Genomic DNA, 17,993 nt, shown 5'->3' with positions numbered 1-17,993 from the left:
CAAAGAGACTAAAATCGCAAATTTTTTAAAAGTAATGGATAAAATGTCTCAATTAAAAAATAGAAAGACTAAAATCACAATTTTTTTTAAAAGTGAAAAACAAAATGTCTCAATTAAAAAATAGAGTGACTAAAATCGCAGATTTAAAAAAATAGGAGGATGAAAATTATATTTTAACCTTTTTAAAATAAATATTTAATAAATATAAATTAATTTTAATCTAATTAGTTAATATATTTATTAAAAATAATATTTTGACTCCATGTTTACCAATTTCACATATTAAGATTTTGTTGAACAATATATATAGAAATGTTTAAAAAATTACATAAAAATATAATAAATATATTAAAAATAATTTATTTAGCATATTTCTTTTATAAAATAGATTTAAATCAATTCATCGATAATATCATAAATTAAAGGTTTACTTTATATGCTGGAGACCCTTATTATTTACGAACTCAGGAAAAAAAAACACATAGTATTCACAAATACAATCATGTTAAAATCAAGTAAAATCATATTATTATAATGTTCAATAACTCATATATCATATGTGATAAATATATGAAGTCAAATTATGACTATGATTTTTTTATTTTTTTGAATGGGCTGGGCAAAGAGCACCCAAGACCCAAGATTAATAAATCGTAACTTGGGAATTACAAACATATTAAAGCATATCCTCCATAAAGGAGTTTAAAGAAAAAGAAGGAACAAAATTAAACAAAATACAATCACTGCTTAAGAATATTATATAGTAATGTTATATATATATATATATATATATATATATATATATATATATATATATATATATGTTTAATATGTTTAATAAAATTATATAAAAAAAATAATATTGATTAATATGCATATAATAATGTTATATATAAAATAAAAAATGTTAAAATTAACATACTAAACATATTTTATTACATTTTTTAAAATTACCTAATCAATAATATTATAAATTAAAAAAAATCATCATACAAACCACATTTAGCATTCATCATTCATGAAATACAATTTTGCTTCAATAAGGTAAAACTATTTTTTTAACAAAATTGCATACCCAAAACTCAATAATATTTTAAATCCTATAAAAAAAATTACTTACAAAGTGTATGAAATATTTCATCAATTATTTTTTAATAATTTCATCAATAGTTTTTCAGTAATATTTTTATTCTGTATAGGAGAAGAAGTTTTCATTTATTATCTATCCTACTCATTTTTGCTATTCCTTTCTTTTAACATTTTTTCCTTATTTTTTTAAACTTTTTATGTTTTTTACTTTCCTTTTTATTTTATTTTATTTTATTTTATTTCTTTAATTTTATGTCATTTTCTTTCTTTTTTATTTTAATGTTTTTCTACATAAGAAAATAGATATCCATTTATTATATATCCTTCTCAATTTTTTCTTACGTTTTCCCTTTATTTTTATTTTTATATTTGTTTTCTTTCCTTTTTATTTTTACATTATTTTCTTACTTGTTTCCTTCAATGTTTTTCTTTCACTTTTTTTCTTTCTTTATACGTTGTATTCTTTCTCTATTATATTTTTTTTACTTTCTTTTATTCTTTTTACATTTTTTTTTCTTTTTATGTTTCTTGTGTTCTTTCTTTTTATGTTGTTTTCTTTCTTTGTATTTACACTTATATGGATATTATTTGTACTATTATTATAATATGATATATAAATAAAAATTTTGTTAAATTCATCTTACATACCACATGTATCATTAACAAAATACAATTTTCCTTGAATAAGGTAGAATCATCATTTGACAAAAAAAAAATTCCCAAGACTCAAGAATATTTAAAATCTTATAAATTTTTTTACTTACAAAGTGTATAAAATATTTTTGAATAATTCACCAAATAACAATCAAATTTCTAAAAGTTTTTAATTACCACGTCAAACAATATTTTACTTATCACAGCACTCTTCTTGAACCATGATCGATTCCGCTTGAGCGTCATGACCTCCATTAGGGCTAGCAATGAATTGAACCAATCTCAACATAGTTCAAAACTTTATTTGAGAATTAACTCATTGAACTTAATTTATGAATTAAATGAGGTGAATTTCATGTAAAAATTGAAGTCTTTAAACAAACGAGCTAAACTTGAATTATATATGTATATAGTTCGGTTCAAAACCAACTAAATAATATATATATATATATATATATATATATATATATATATATATTATTTAATTAGTATATTTGTTTTTTAGTTAATTTTATTTAATTTTATTGTATAAAATAAATGAATAAAAGTATGTAAAATAATTTATAATTTCAATTTGAGTTGAGTTAACATGCTAAGTCTAGTTGAAAATTTGAACCAAACATAAAACTCTTAGCAGAAGCTTATGTACGTTGGTTAATCAGTTAGAAGTTTGTTCATTAGTTAGTTAGGCAAAAAGCTGTTAGAGTTAGTTTCCTAATGTAACTAACTAAACTGCACAAGTTTTCTCTTTCCTTTGCACGAGCTCTGCAAGTGTATAAATGCCTCATAAATGCAGCAATAAATGACATGCAGTATTTTGGTCATTCTGCGTATGTTTACTATATTTTTCTCCCTCATGGCTAGCAACCTATCTTAATATGGTATCAGAGCTCTTCATATGAAGAGTTCTGCTGCGCTACCAATTTCATTCTTTCGTTTTCCTCTTTCTCAACGTTATTCACCATGAACGAGTTACTACTGAACTCAGAAAGCTATCTTTATCTTCATCCAAGTGAAAACCCAGTTGTTGCACTCGTCTCCCCAGCTTTGGATTCCAGCAACTACCATTCATGGAGTAGGTCCATGATAACAGCATTGAGCGCCAAGAACAAAGTGGAATTCGTGAACGGAAAAGCACTAGAACCACTAAAGACTGATAGAACGTACGGGGCATGGAGTCGCTGCAACAACATGGTGGTGTCCTGGTTAGTTCATTCAGTATTCATTTCCATTAGACAAAGTGTTTTATGGATGGACAAAGCAGAAGAAATTTGGAATGACTTGAAGTCTCGATATGCACAAGGGGATCTTCTAAGAGTTTTTGATCTTCAACAAGAAGCTTCATCCATCAAACAAGGTACTCTTTCGGTTACGGAGTATTTTACAAAGCTACCCGTCATATGGGACGAGATCGAAAATTTCAGACCCGATCCCGTCTGTTCATGCACCGTTAAGTGCACTTGTTCAGTCCTTACCACCATTGCTCAACGAAAACTAGAAGATCGAGCCATGCAATTCTTGCGAGGGCTGAATGAACAATACAACAATATACGATCTCATGTATTACTCATGAATCCAATACCTACAATACCAAAGATTTTCTCGTACGTGGCACAGCAGGAACGACAACTAACAGGTAACAACTCTTTACCAAGCTTCAATCTTGAAACTAAAGAAGGTCCTTCCATCAATGTTGTTAAGAGCGTTTGTGAGTTTTGTGGACGTATTGGCCATAATGAGAGTGTTTGTTATAAGAAGCACGGTGTGCCTCCAAATTATGATGGAAAAGCCAAAGGATACAATACAAGAAATGGGAAGACATGTACCTATTGCGGGAAACTTGGCCACACCATAGATGTTTGCTACAAGAAACACGAGTATCCCCCAGGATTCAAGTTCAACAATGGCAAAGTAATAGCTAACAACGTAGTGGCAGTAGAAGGAAAGGCCACAGATGACCAAATGCAGCGCCAAGAATCTCAAGAATTGGTTCGTTTTTCACCTGAGCAGTACAAGGCATTGCTGGCTTTAATACAACAGCCATATGCAGGAAACTCAGCATCCACCAAGCCTCAGGTCGCTTCCATTTCATCTTGCTCTAGTAACGATGCAACAGGTATAACCCTATCTTACGAAAAAGCAAACTCTACCTCCTGGATATTAGATTCAGGAGCCACTGATCACGTTTCCTCCTCCTTAACAAACTTTCACTCATATCATCAAATTAACCCCATCACGGTTAGATTACCAAATGGCCACCTTGTTCATGCTACCCACTCAGGCACAGTACAGCTTTCTGCATTCATTACATTGATTGATGTCCTATACATACCATCCTTTACTTTCAACTTAATTTCCATATCAAAGCTTGTGTCTTCTACTAACTACAAGTTAATATTTTCATCAAATATTTGTATTTTACAGGATACCAATACCAAGGCGAGGATTGGTACAGCTGAAGTGAGTCGCGGTCTCTATCAGTTCACACCCGAAACAACAAAACCACATACCATATGTTCCACTATTACTCACCCAAAATGTAAAGTCATTCCCATAAACCTATGGCACTTTCGTATGGGCCATCCTTCCCTCGAAAGATTACAAGCTATGCAGTCTTATTATCCGTTTTTTAACAATAATAAAAACTTCATGTGTAATACATGTCATTATGCAAAGCATAAAAGATTACCTTTCTCTTCCAGCATCTCTCATGCATCCAACAAATTTGAGCTTTTACATATCGATATTTGGGGGCCATGTTCAAAGACATCCATGCATGGGCATCGCTATTTTTTAACTATTATAGATGACTACTCTCGGTATACATGGACTCATCTCATGCACACAAAAGCCGAAACACGCAAAATCATTACTGATTTCATTGCATATATTGAAACTCAATTTGATAGTAAAGTTAAAACTATAAGAAGCGATAATGGAGCTGAATTTCTTATGCATGATTTCTATGCTCAAAAGGGTATAATCCACCAAACCACTTGTGTCAAAACCCCTGAGAAAAATGGCATCGCAGAAAGAAAACATCAACACCTCTTGAATGTCACACGAGCACTCTTATTTCAAGCACAACTTCCACTTAATTTCTGGTGTTTTGCATTACTTCATGTTGCATATCTAATCAATTGCATTCCTACTCCCTTTTTGAAAAACAAGTCTCCTTATGAAAAACTATATGCGCATCCATGTGATATTTCTAATCTTCACGTTTTTGGGTGCTTATGTTACATCAGTACTCTTTATAATAACAGACAAAAGTTTGATCCTCGAGCACACCCATGCATTTTTCTTGGTTTTAAACCACATACAAAAGGGTATCTCGTTTATAATCTTTATTCTCATAATATAATTGCATCTCGCAATATCGTTTTTTATGAAGATCATTTTCCATTATTACATGAACACCAAGACTCCAGTAACACGCATACCCGTATCTCACCAACTCCCTTTTCCAGCAACACCGAAATCCTTGACACTACTATAACACCCACAATCAATCCAAACAATCCTACCCCCCCTCACGATACCTGTTGTCAACTCACCTTCCTCACCTACTCAGAACCCAAACCTACATCGTTCTACGAGAACAAGGCATGCACCCACATACCTCCAAGACTTTCATCGCGCTCTCACTTCCCTTGTTGATACCACCTCGACCAAGGTTAAGTACCCTCTTCATTCTGTCTTGTCTTATTCCCGTTTGTCTCCTTCTCATAAAAACTTCATCATGTCTATAACCGCGCCCACTGAACTCAATTCATATGCTGAGGCTTCTAGATTTGACTGTTGGATTAAAGCCATGCAGACTAAGTTAAAGGCTCTTCAACAGAACCAAACTTGGATTCTAACTACACTCCCACCACACAAAACGGCCATTGGTTGTCGCTGGGTATACAAAATAAAGCATAACGTTGACGGAACCATTGAAAGATACAAAGCGCGCTTAGTTGCAAAGGGATACACTCAGATGGAAGGCTTGGATTTCCTCGATACATTCTCCCCCGTGGCCAAGCTTACCACTATCCGGTTACTCCTTGCCCTTGCTGTTCTTCATAACTGGCACCTTCGACAACTGGATGTAAACAATGCTTTCCTTCATGGGGATCTTAACGAAGAGGTTTATATGAAGCTCCCTCTAGGACTTATTGTGGATAATCCTAACCTTGTTTGTCGCCTTCAGCGTTCCTTATATGGGCTCAAACAAGCCAATCGCCAATGGTTCACACGGCTCTCGTCATTTCTTCTCTCTCAGGGATTCCATCAATCTTTAACTGATCACTCGCTTTTCTTATACTCTGATAATGATAATGATATAACAGATATTCTTGTTTATGTTGATGATATCATCTTGACAGGAAATAACCTCGAGACTATAGCATATGTTACCAAGCTTCTCGATCAAACTTTCAGCATCAAGGATCTTGGTATTATGAAGTTCTTCCTCGGTCTCGAAGTTGCTCGTTCCAGCCATGGTATACACTTGTGCCAGCGCAAATATGTTCTGGATATCTTATCGGATTCCGGTATGCTTGGTTCCCATCCTACTTCTACCCATATGGATTACTCTACACGCTTAAGTGCTTCCATGGGAACCCCACTATCAGAAACTTCTGCTTCTTCATACAGACGCTTGATTGGACAACTCATATATCTTACGAACACACGACCAGACATTGCTGATGCCGTGCAACAACTCATCCAATATATGGCTAATCCCACTTCCACGCACTCACAAGCTGCTTTTTAGGTCTTACGTTACCTCAAAGGAACTCCTGGTTCTGGCATCTTCTTCGTGGCTCAAGGTACACTCACTCTCAAAGCTTTCAGTGACTCCGATTGGGCAGGATGTTGCGACACACGACGCTCCATCACTGGCTTCTCAGTCTATCAGAGTGAGTCTCTAATTTCCTGGTGGTCCAAGAAGCAATCTACGGTCTCTCGCAGTTCATCTGAGGCAGAGTATAGAGCCTTGGCTTCTACTACGTGTGAACTTCAGTGGCTCACCTACCTCCTTCATGATTTTCCGGTCCCCTTCCTTCAACCTGCAACTCTCTATTGTGATAATCAGTCCGCCATCCAGATAGCCTCAAACCCTATTTTCCACGAACGAACTAAACACATTGAAATCGACTGCCATATCGTGCGAGACAAAGTTAACAAAGGATTGCTCAAGCTTCTTCCCGTTTCGTCTTCAATGCAGCTTGCCGACATCTTCACGAATCCTCTTTCTCGTGCTCTTTTTCAAGGTTTATATTTCAAGCTGGAAATGATGAACATCCATTCCCAGCTTGCGGGGGGCTCTTAGCAGAAGCTTATGTACGTTGGTTAATCAGTTAGAAGTTTGTTCATTAGTTAGTTAGTTAGGCAAAAAGTTGTTAGAGTTAGTTTCCTAATGTAACTAACTAAACTGCACAAGTTTTCTCTTTCCTCTACAAGAGCTCTGCAAGTGTATAAATGCCTCATAAATACAGCAATAAATGACATGCAGTATTTTGGTCATTCTACGTATGTTTACTATATTTTTCTCCCTCATGGCTAACAACCTATCTTAATAAAAACTTCATATGCAACTCAATTAAATTGACCTGCAAACTAAATCATTTCTTAAGACAGTCATCAACACTGATATATCTCAATATATAAAAGGAAAATAAGGGTTAGTTTCTTAAATAGACAAAATTAAACACAATTCATTTATGTATTTATTGTGCAGAGCATAATTAAAAGTTTAAAATATTTTTTTGCAATCAAAGAACATAATTGGAAAAATAACTCCTTATTTAAATATTACTATATATTCATAACTTATTAGAACATATATGGTGATGTGCTTTAGTGTAAACACTTCCTATCCAATTTTTGGAACTCTATTAACAATTCCATCTTTATTAACCCAAACCCAAACCCTGTCACTTCGAAGATCCGTTGTGACCACGGATCCTAGAGGCACAATAATAGCATTCACCGAAGGATTCTCCCTCTCAATTGTAGCCTCCGCTACCGTTCCTTGCACCCCAACCAACTCAGGCCATGAGAACTTACCTGCACACAAATCAGCATCAAATTATAATAACATATATACTGTAGTATTAAAACAAAGGAGAAGGAAGAAATTTTTATAAAAAGCTTGCCTTTGATTTTTAGGAGGGGAGGAGCAAAATAGAGAGGAGCTAATTAAATTCCTCATCTGATTTTTGTCTCTATCTCACATTTGAGAGATTTGGAAGTGAGAATAGAGAATTTAAAATAATTTAAGCATAATGTTATTAGGCAACTAAATTAGATTCCCCTTCACAAATCTCTTCTCTCTTTTTTCTTAACTGAATAAGAAAAGTATTGTTTTTTTCTCTCTTCTCTTCCCTTTCCTTTCCCTCCTTAAAATCCCTCTCCTCCTCTCTTTTAACCAAACTTTACCTAAAAATCAAGAGACACTCTGTTGCAGCATAGTATAATTAAAAACTCATAGCATGTATATATGCACGTAAACATATTTACCATTGATCACGGACATTATTTTTTTTTCCTGCTTTCTTAATGAAATTTTTTTTTTTTTTGTTGATAAGATAATGAAATTCTTCTTTTTGTGATACAGATGCGTTAATATATGTATGTGGAGGTATTTATAGTTTGTTTTGGTGGCAATCTTTATGTGTTGCTGAACGTTGCATTATTATTTTTACTATAGTCTTACAAGTAACGTACGCCGGAAGTTAACAATATTGTCAACTGTCATAACCGATATCACGATGGGATGATATAAGAATACTTAAAATAAAGTTGTCACGAGGGAAAAATATTAAAAAATTCTTAAAAAAATGATTTTTAAGATTAAAGATAGATTCGATAGACGATTACCAGCAGGAAAGATATTAACATCTTTAAAATGGTATCTATAATTAATTACACAAAATTATATAATTATATAAATATTTATTTTACCCCCAAAATAAAATATTTTTATTTTTATTACTATTTTTTAACAACACATTTGATTTTTTAGGCAATTGCTCATGGATTCAAGCTAATAAATAGTTGTCATTAAACCCACACGATCAAATAACGTTAAAGATATAATTATTATTCATTAATGCTATTAATTATACATACTCAAATAAAATATATCATTTTTAAAAGGAAAACAACTTTATGACCAAAGGCTCTAAATAACAACTATTTATAAACTTAATTTTATGATTTACATAACATTAAGGGTAAAATTGTTACTCAATGTTAAAAGGATTATTTATCACAAAATCGGAATTTTTTCTGTATTTTTCAATGAACAATATTTATCATTTTTTATAAAAGGAAAGTAAAAAAAAAAAGGTGAAATTAGTAAATTTGATGATAAAAACCTGGAACTAAAAAAAAGATGATTATTTAATGCCCTTTTATTGACAAAAAAAAAAACTTAAAGCCAAAACAAATCTTTTCAATATCCTAACATGCTAACCAAGTAACCATACTTAAAAGGGAAATGTAAGATGCCATCTACACATATACTCAATAGGGGAAAAAATAATAACATGAAAGAGAAAAAAAAAACCGCAACATTCAACAATATTTAAAATGAAAACCAAATTTGTTATTGGCTAAGCATAGTAACGTGGAATAAAAAGAAAAATCAAATTTCAGAGCAAAACATATTCGAATATATGAAATAAATGAAAAGACCAAGAAAAGAGAAATTGCAACGAAGAAAAATTACTTTACTTTTCTGGTACATGAATCTATATCTTTCTCAAAACTGTTGTATGGTGATCAACCACATAGTAGAGCTTTTGACTTTATGGTAACAACGATGGAGTCTGCCTTCTTTTTCCCTCTTCATTTTAGTGATCTCAATCCTGTCACTTTTCCCCCTCTTTTTTTCTCTAAGTATTAGTGCGTCTCTTTTATTCACTATCTCATGATCTCCTTATTTCTAGGCTTATGACTTCATGACTGTTATTTTCTAATAATTGCTTTATTTTTTATGTTGAGTGATTGTTACTTCGATTTATTTGTAACTGAAATATCATCCCGTATTTTCTTAACCACCACATGTTCTCTAATTGTTTTTTTTCTTTTTCTTTTCAATATACATTTTTTAAAAGAAAATAAAATAAATGCACCCGAATAAAATTGGGTATTCGCATCAACTTTTACAATTTTATGTAATCAAGTGTTCTATTTTCAAACTCTTTAATGCGGAATTGTGGTTCACATCTTTATATACATAGCTTCTAATCTAACTGGATATGTTTATGAGATAAGTTAAAAGGCCTCTTACTCATACAATTGCTTACCATAGTATATTATATATATAATTTATATCAATATTGGACACACTATGGCATTTATTTTTTCATATAAAATATAAATCCCTTTCTTCAAAACAAGACTATATATATACAGTGACGCATCCAGAAATTTTTTAATCGTGGGGTAATATTCATATATATAAATCAGTATTTTAGTTTATGGATCATATATAATTAAAATTAAAATAATAAATAATTTTTTAAGTATATAAATTTGATTATAATTATAATTCATAATAAATAAATATAATTAATTAGCAAGTTATTGGTCTAAATAATATTAGACTCAATTCCCTTAACCAATGATTCGAATTCGAGTCTTGTAAATAATAAAAAAAAATATAATGAGATTTAGTCATTTGCAAAGTCGATAATACTATGTAAGAATAATAAGATAATAAAAAAATATAGTTAAATATATAATTTATATTTTGAATTTACAACGAAGAACTTAAATTATAATTTAAGATTATTTTTAACTATTAATAATTTGTATTGAAAAAATATTTAAATTTAATTGGAAGATGAAGATAAATAAAGGTAGGTTATATATATATATATATATATGGACTTTTTTCGCCCCAAACGAAAATTCTTGGATCCACCATTGTATATATGGATATGAAATTAATCCAACGACTAAAATTTATGGTCTATGGTGGACTAGTTATCAAGGTGGTCTACCGTAAAAGCTATAATTCATTATTATTGGAGTAAATTTAATAATTTATGCATGAGTTGCTTAAATATGGTGAGGTATTATGAGAGCTACTTAAATAATTTAAGGCTCAAAATATGTTTTTTGTCATTGTAAAAAAATTTGTCCATTTTTTGTTTACAAAAGCAAGCACCACAAGAAGGAGAATTGAACTGTTATTTTATAAATTTTAAAGCATTTTCCTTGGAAAACAAAGTTATCGTCTGAAGGATAACTTTATAAAATAGACAAGAGATTTTTGCAAAAATGATTCAAATGATATAACAAATTTTGCAAAACAAAATCAAATTTAAACCTAGGTCAGTTTAGCACAGAAGATAAATAGAATTAATATAAGATACAAAGATTTATATTGGTCATCTCTTCCACTAACACTACATCTAATTCTTAGTTAACAACCAAGTTTTACTAACTTCAATGAGTTACAAGTATTTGTCACTATCACATATGCCTCTTACAGTAAAGTTTATCACTAAGCTTTAACAAATTCATTATCCTTTGTTCTAAAAAATCATTATTGGCTCTATACAAATTAAAAGATTAGTTGTTTGATTTGTTCACTAACTAAATCTTAATCGTCTTACGAACGGATATGAAATCTAAGCATTTAGTCTTGTCTCTCGAAATGCTCAAAGTATTTTGAGAGCTTTTGAAAATATTACAAGGAGATATGGAGCTTTTTATAGAAAAAATAGGAATGATAGTAGGTAGGTTTATGATGAGAATCATGAAACTGGGCAAATACAGGCTAAAGGCCCAAGTGGAGAAGGACGAAGGCCTAAGTGGAGAAGGACAAAGCCCCCGAGTGGAGAAGGATGAAGGCCCAAGTGGAGAAGGATGAAGGCCTAAGTGGAGAAGGATGAAGGCTCAGAGGCAGAAACACTATCAAGACAATTAATTGTTGCTGAAGGCCCAAACTAATTTGAAGGCCCAAGTTAAATATGTTTTTAGTTAAAATATTTATTTATTGTAATTTTGGCCCAACCTGTTTAGAAGGTCCATATTTATTTTTATCTTTTTTGTTCAGCTACACTATAAGTATTGGTTTTTGTTTTGAATAAAAAAACTTTTGGCATTTGATAAAATTTGGTGAGAGTTTCTCTCTGGGTTCCTAGTTGAACCAATCTCAGACTTATCAAGGTAATCCTTGTGGCGTCTACCCAGACTTATCTTCCTTCACCGGAAGTGGCGTCTACCCTAACTTATCTTCCTTCACTGGAAGTGGCGTCATCCAAAACTCTACAGCTTGTATCAAGCGATCCGCTCCTACTCATAATGATGAGAATCATGAAACTGGCCAAATACAGGTTAAAGGCCCAAGTGGAGAAGGACGAAGGCCCAAGTGGAGAAGGACAAAGCCTCCGAGTGGAGAAGGATGAAGGCCCAAGTGGAGAAGGATGAAGGCCCAGAGACAGAGACATTATCAAGACTATTAATTGTTGCTGAAGGCCCAAACTAATTTGAAGGCTCAAGTTAAATAAGTTTTTAGTTATAATTTATTTTTATTGTAATTTTGGCCCAAACTGTTTAGAAGGCCCATGTCTATTATTATCTTTTTGTTCAGATACACTATAAGTATTTGTTTTTGTTTTCAATAAAAGAAACTTTTGACATTTGATAATTTGGTGAGAATTTCTCTCTGAGTTCCTTGTTGAACCAATCTCAGACTTATCAAGGTAATCCTTGTGGCGTCTACCCTGACTTATCTTCCTTCACCAGAAGTGGCGTCATCCAAACCTCCGTAGCCTGTATCAAACGATCCGCTCCTAATCAGGTTCACATCATCTTGTCTCATTTCTTCAAAGCTTCTAGTACTTATAAACATTCATTTTCAAGTGTTTGTTGTCTCTCTAAACAGATAGATTTCTTCACTTGATCTCACGTATGAAGTTTTTTATTGTTGTAACATTTAATGCTTGCATTAAATACACATCCTTCTTTATGTTGAAAAATCACTAGTTGACATTTGCGTTGAGCAACTATAGTAGAAAATTACTTCCTTTGAGTCAAGAGTAAATTTGAATATCCAAACCTAATGTATAACTTTTTTACATCAGTTATATGCATCATTGATGTAAAAGAAAACATTACATTTACATTGGTTATATACCTAACCAATTACATGCAATCGAAGTAAAAAAAAAAATCATCTTCCTAAATTCTAATAATCAAATTTTGTTCGAGTACATTATAATTTTAAAAGGATAATGTTGTCGTGGTTCAAAATGACTTGTTTTAACTAGGAGATTGATTTGAATTGAAAAGTTGTCATAGCTATAAAAACTTGCAGAGGTGGAAATGAATGAAAACACATTTAACCATACTAGGAGCTACTTTTTTTACATTTAACCATACTAGGAGCTACTTTTTTTTCCATTCAATTCCCTCTCTATGAAGCAATTGGACTTTTTATTCCCTCATAATTGTACTTTACTTTTTTTAAAAGTTAAATACCATAATATTGATTTAATACTGCAAAGGTGAAATTAATTAAAATTAAAAATATCCCAAAATATTTTTTTACCAATAAAATAAATTCAAAATTATATAAAAATATCACATAAATATATTTAATTTTATCATTTTAAATTTTTAGCTACTTCGATATAAGGTTTTTCGCAATACGGTTAGGTTTGATTTTTTATTAAAACGTCATTTGAACCAAATATAAGAAATATATGTGATTTCGTTCGGTTTAGTTTGAATTTATCAAATATGAATCCACCTAAAGAATATTAAATACAAATCAAACTAAATTAATCTTTTATGATTTGATTTGGATCAGGTTTTGCAATTTTTACAAAAATAATAATTTCATTAAAATTTCTCTATTTGATTTTTATCTTTTCAATCAAATTTATATATATATATATATATATATATATATATATATATATATATTAAAAAATTGCTAATAAGAATCTATAAAACTTGTTAAATGATTGAACATTCTATGATAAAATTGTACCAAATTCTCATCCATGTAAGTACCTGCCAAAAGTGAATCTAGTCACTATATTATATATTATTGTTTGTAACCAATAAATATTATAATAAAGATATAAAAATTTTATCAATATCATGCCTGGTATTTTCTAGAACCTAATCTTAATTAGAGTTTTTAGAGGAATCTTAATTAAAGTTAATTAATTAAGATTTAATTAGTTTGAATAAACCTTTTTTTTTAGTTTGGTTTGATCAATTGAGTTTTGTAGACACCAACCACAAACCGAATTCTACCGCTCGATATAACCATAAATCAATTCAATTGAATCCAGCAAATAACAGTGTGGCACAAATTTTTAATTTTTTTATTGATTTTCTATTTTTATTTTGGATAATTTAAACTTGAACACCCATACTTTTTTAAGAAAAACAGGTAAAATTGCATCACATTAGAATCACTCATCTAACTAGGTTAGTACCAGCGATCCTAATGCTCCCACCCAACACAACCTAGTTTATTAATGAAACAAAAAGAAAAAAATACAACGAGCTAGTAAGCGTCATAGGGGGACCAAACCGAAACCATAAACCACAAAAAGATACCATGGGTTGTTCCCCTTCAATTGTCCCTAGAGAAAGGTTCTATAATACAACCCGGAAGAGAATCCCCCCACCCCATGGTACTTAACTTAGCTAACCATCAAAACAACAATTTTCTTTAATTTCCTATAGATACGCAACACAACAAAATTCACATCACGAATTATGGAGAGACAATTTGACCGCCTGTTACAAAGTTCCGGAGGGACAATTGAAGGAGAACACCCGTAATTCAATAGATAATTTTATAAAAAATACTTATAATTTAATAATCTAGTTTAATAAAATTTAATTATTAACTAGATTTTCAATTAGTTTTATAAAATATAGCTAACAAAAATAAACATCTTATCAACTACCTTACATTATTTTTTTAAGGATAAATAGTTATTTTTCGTCCCCGGATGTGTAGAGCGCTCACAAATTCATCCCCAGAAATTCAAATTTAGTTCGAGAAAGTGAAAAAATCACGACAAATCAATCCATCCATTAATTTTCGTCTACTACGGTTAATGAAAAATGCTACATGACACATTCAGAGACGAAAATGACTATTTATCCAAATATAATTTAATCTTCATCTTTTCTCCTTTTTTAATTGTTTCAAGTTTAACATTACACTAAACACTTAAAAAAATAGAAAAGCAAGCATAAGTTAGAAAAAATATAACAATAACCATCATATGATTAATAAACATAATGTGTATATTGTCATGAAAGCTTTAATGTGACAGTATCTTACCAAAAATATGAGACTCAAACAAAAATACATTGTCATTAAGTTAATCCTTACAAAAAAAAAAGAGACCCAACTTGATTTTGTTAAAGACAGATTATGCTTATTAATCAATATTATGTTTATTATTATGTTTTTTTTCATTTATGCTTGTTTTCTTTTTTTTTTTAAGTGTTTAGTGTAATATTATGCTTACAACGATTAAAAGGGAGGAAATATGAAGATTAAATTATATTTATTTTCATCCCTGAATATGTAGAATGATGACAAATTTGTTTCTAAATGTGTCAAGTAGGTTTTTTCATTAATAATAACGTACGAAAAGTTAACACATAAATGAATTTGTTACACTTTTTCACTTTCAGATGTTAAAATTTGAATTTTTATCTTTCGAAGATGAATTTGTTAGCCATCTACACGTTCAGAAGCGAAAATGATTATTTATCCATTTTTATTACTAAATTTTAATTCAAATATCAATTATTATCATGAATATTTTCTCCTCGTGTACAAGATATCAAAATATAAATCGCAATGAATATCAACGCTGTCCATTTCTCGTTTCCTTCATTACCCCCACAATCTAATATCTATTAGAACAAATACATTTGTCTTTCTTGTTGAATAACCATAAAGAACTCATTGTTTTATTGATAGCAAAAGTGCTGTTAAATGTTAACACGTAAAAATACATTATTTAATATGATTTTAATGACGAGAAATTAACTTCGTAAATATTTTTTTATAAAATTAATTTTTTAATAACTTTGCATATATTAAATTTTATTAATTTAGTCATTAGCTCACTCAAACTAACTTGATATCTGCTCACTTTAAAGAGGAGGTTAATGTTGAACACTCCAATTTGTGCAAACAAATAAAATTAAAATAAAACAAATTATACAGCTACATCAGACTAAGCAAAACAACTAAAGCTGTCAAATACCTATAACAGACTAAGCAACAGACTGAACAGACAATGCTGTAAGACTACCAGACAACGGCGTAAAGATAAAGGTTGTGAATTATAAATCAGAAACCTCACACAAAAAAGAACAAAATTGACCTGATATATTTCAACAACACAACTTTGATAGAGTGTGACAATTAGAATTTAAATAGACAAACTAAGAAATTGCTCATTGGACAAAGGAAAAAATAATCATGACTTAAGAAAAAAAAAGTAAACACCATTAGCCTGCAATTACAAATTTTGCTTTTTCTAAGCATAATCAACCTTTAAACCAACTTTACAAGCAACCCTAAAGCTGAATAGATATTTTAATGATATTAAGGATAAAGCAAAAAATCTCAAATTCTAACTAGATCTCACATCCAATTATTCTTTCTTCAAATCTCTTCAGACTTTAAATCACTCTCACATCCAAGCTATTATCAAAAACAAAGTTTAGGAAGGATAGGTTTAATATATTTCGTAAGATATATAATAAGTTTTCTCTATTTTTTTTTTAAAAAAAGAAACTAATACAATGAAACTCATAAACGAATGAAAGAAGAAAAACATGTTTGACAACTTCTTTAATCCACAACAAGACCTTATTTTTCTTCATGAATGACTCCTGTATATATGATACTTCAAGAGAATGAACGTTGTGACTTGAGGCTCCAAGAAAAGATAATCTTGAATCTTCATTTAATACTAGTTAATCAACAACGACTAACACAAGTGATAATAATTTATGTTTCTTAATCAAATAGTCTAGGGTTCAATTCCTAATTAATCTTTCGACATGAAATAAATCATGTTGGGAGGAAAATATTATTATAAAATCAACAAACTTTTCATATATATGATAATTTGAGATTAAATAACTATGTAAAATTATTTTATATAGTAAATTTAAATGTAAATGCATAAATCTTTTTCTTTATAAAATTATTTTATACCATCATTCAATTATAACCCGTCATATATGATAAATTTATTTTACTCACTACTACAAATTTAATTTTTTTTATGACATCTATTCTACGATGGTTCTCTGGAACCACCTTAGAAAGTGAAACGGTGACATTTTTGTAATTATTGTAATAAAAAAATGTATTTTACGACGCACATTCTAAGACGATTATTGAAAATCATCTTAGAATGTTATATCTAATAAAATTTATGACGGGTTTTAGTAAAAAAATCGTCGTAATTTTGAAAACAAAAAAAGCCCTAGCTATAACCTTCAGTGTCGTGCACAGCCCATTCAAGCAACGCCTCCAAAACCCCCACCTCTCTCTTCTCCTTCCGCCACCCTCTTTCCCATTCAAGCAATGCCTCCAAAACCCCCACCACTAACCCTTTTCCTTCTTCTTCCTTTGAATCCCAACTATTGATCCCTCTGGGCATTGAACCCGACAAGGTCGATGACTCCACGGTCCTTCCCAGCTCCAACATCGTCGTCGGACCCTACGTCGGCGATTCCCAAATCAAGGACGTCCAGTTCGTCAAGAGCAGTGCCCACACCAAGGATTGCCCCAAAGACTAGGAGGAAGCATTTGATTTTAAAGGAAGGTTGGAGGTTAATGAAGAAGTGGGTCGAGGGCATTTTGGGTACACTTGTTCTGTTAGGTTCAAGAAGGGTGAGCTCAAGGGTCAACAAGTAGCTGTTAAGGTGATACCAAAAGCAAAGGTAATCTTTTAACCTTTAATCATCAATCCTTAATCTTAATCATTTCAAAGGTTAACACTTTTGATTCACCATTTGGTACACATGGCAATACTGCTTTAGTCGTTGAGTTCCCACACATTTGCTTGACTAAACTTAGGGTTTTATCTCGTTTTGGTGATTTGTGTGTATAAAGATTGTGTTTTGATCTTCACCCCTTTTGTTGCCAGATGACTACAACAATTGCTTTGAAGATGTGAGAAGGGAGGTGAAAATACTTCGAGCTTTGAATGGACACAACAATCTGATATAGT

At 30.9% G+C, this 17,993-nt stretch overlaps 1 protein-coding gene across 1 annotated transcript; it reads right to left on the bottom strand.

Moving 5' to 3' along the window:
* Window positions 1-7,606: 7,606 nt before the first annotated feature.
* LOC114368233 (wound-induced proteinase inhibitor 1-like) lies at window positions 7,607-17,468 on the bottom strand. Its single transcript, XM_028325561.1, has 2 exons — window positions 17,255-17,468; window positions 7,607-7,800 (listed from the first exon to the last, which is right to left on the bottom strand). Exons 1-2 carry the CDS (start codon window positions 17,466-17,468, stop codon window positions 7,607-7,609), a joined length of 408 nt encoding a protein of 135 aa, XP_028181362.1.
* Window positions 17,469-17,993: the final 525 nt, after the last annotated feature.

This window comes from Glycine soja, chromosome 9 (assembly GCF_004193775.1).
Source record: "Glycine soja cultivar W05 chromosome 9, ASM419377v2, whole genome shotgun sequence".
Lineage (NCBI taxonomy): Eukaryota > Viridiplantae > Streptophyta > Magnoliopsida > Fabales > Fabaceae > Glycine > Glycine soja.
The sequence above is the reverse complement of the archived record's forward strand: the minus strand, read 5'-3'. Positions and strand labels throughout refer to the sequence as shown.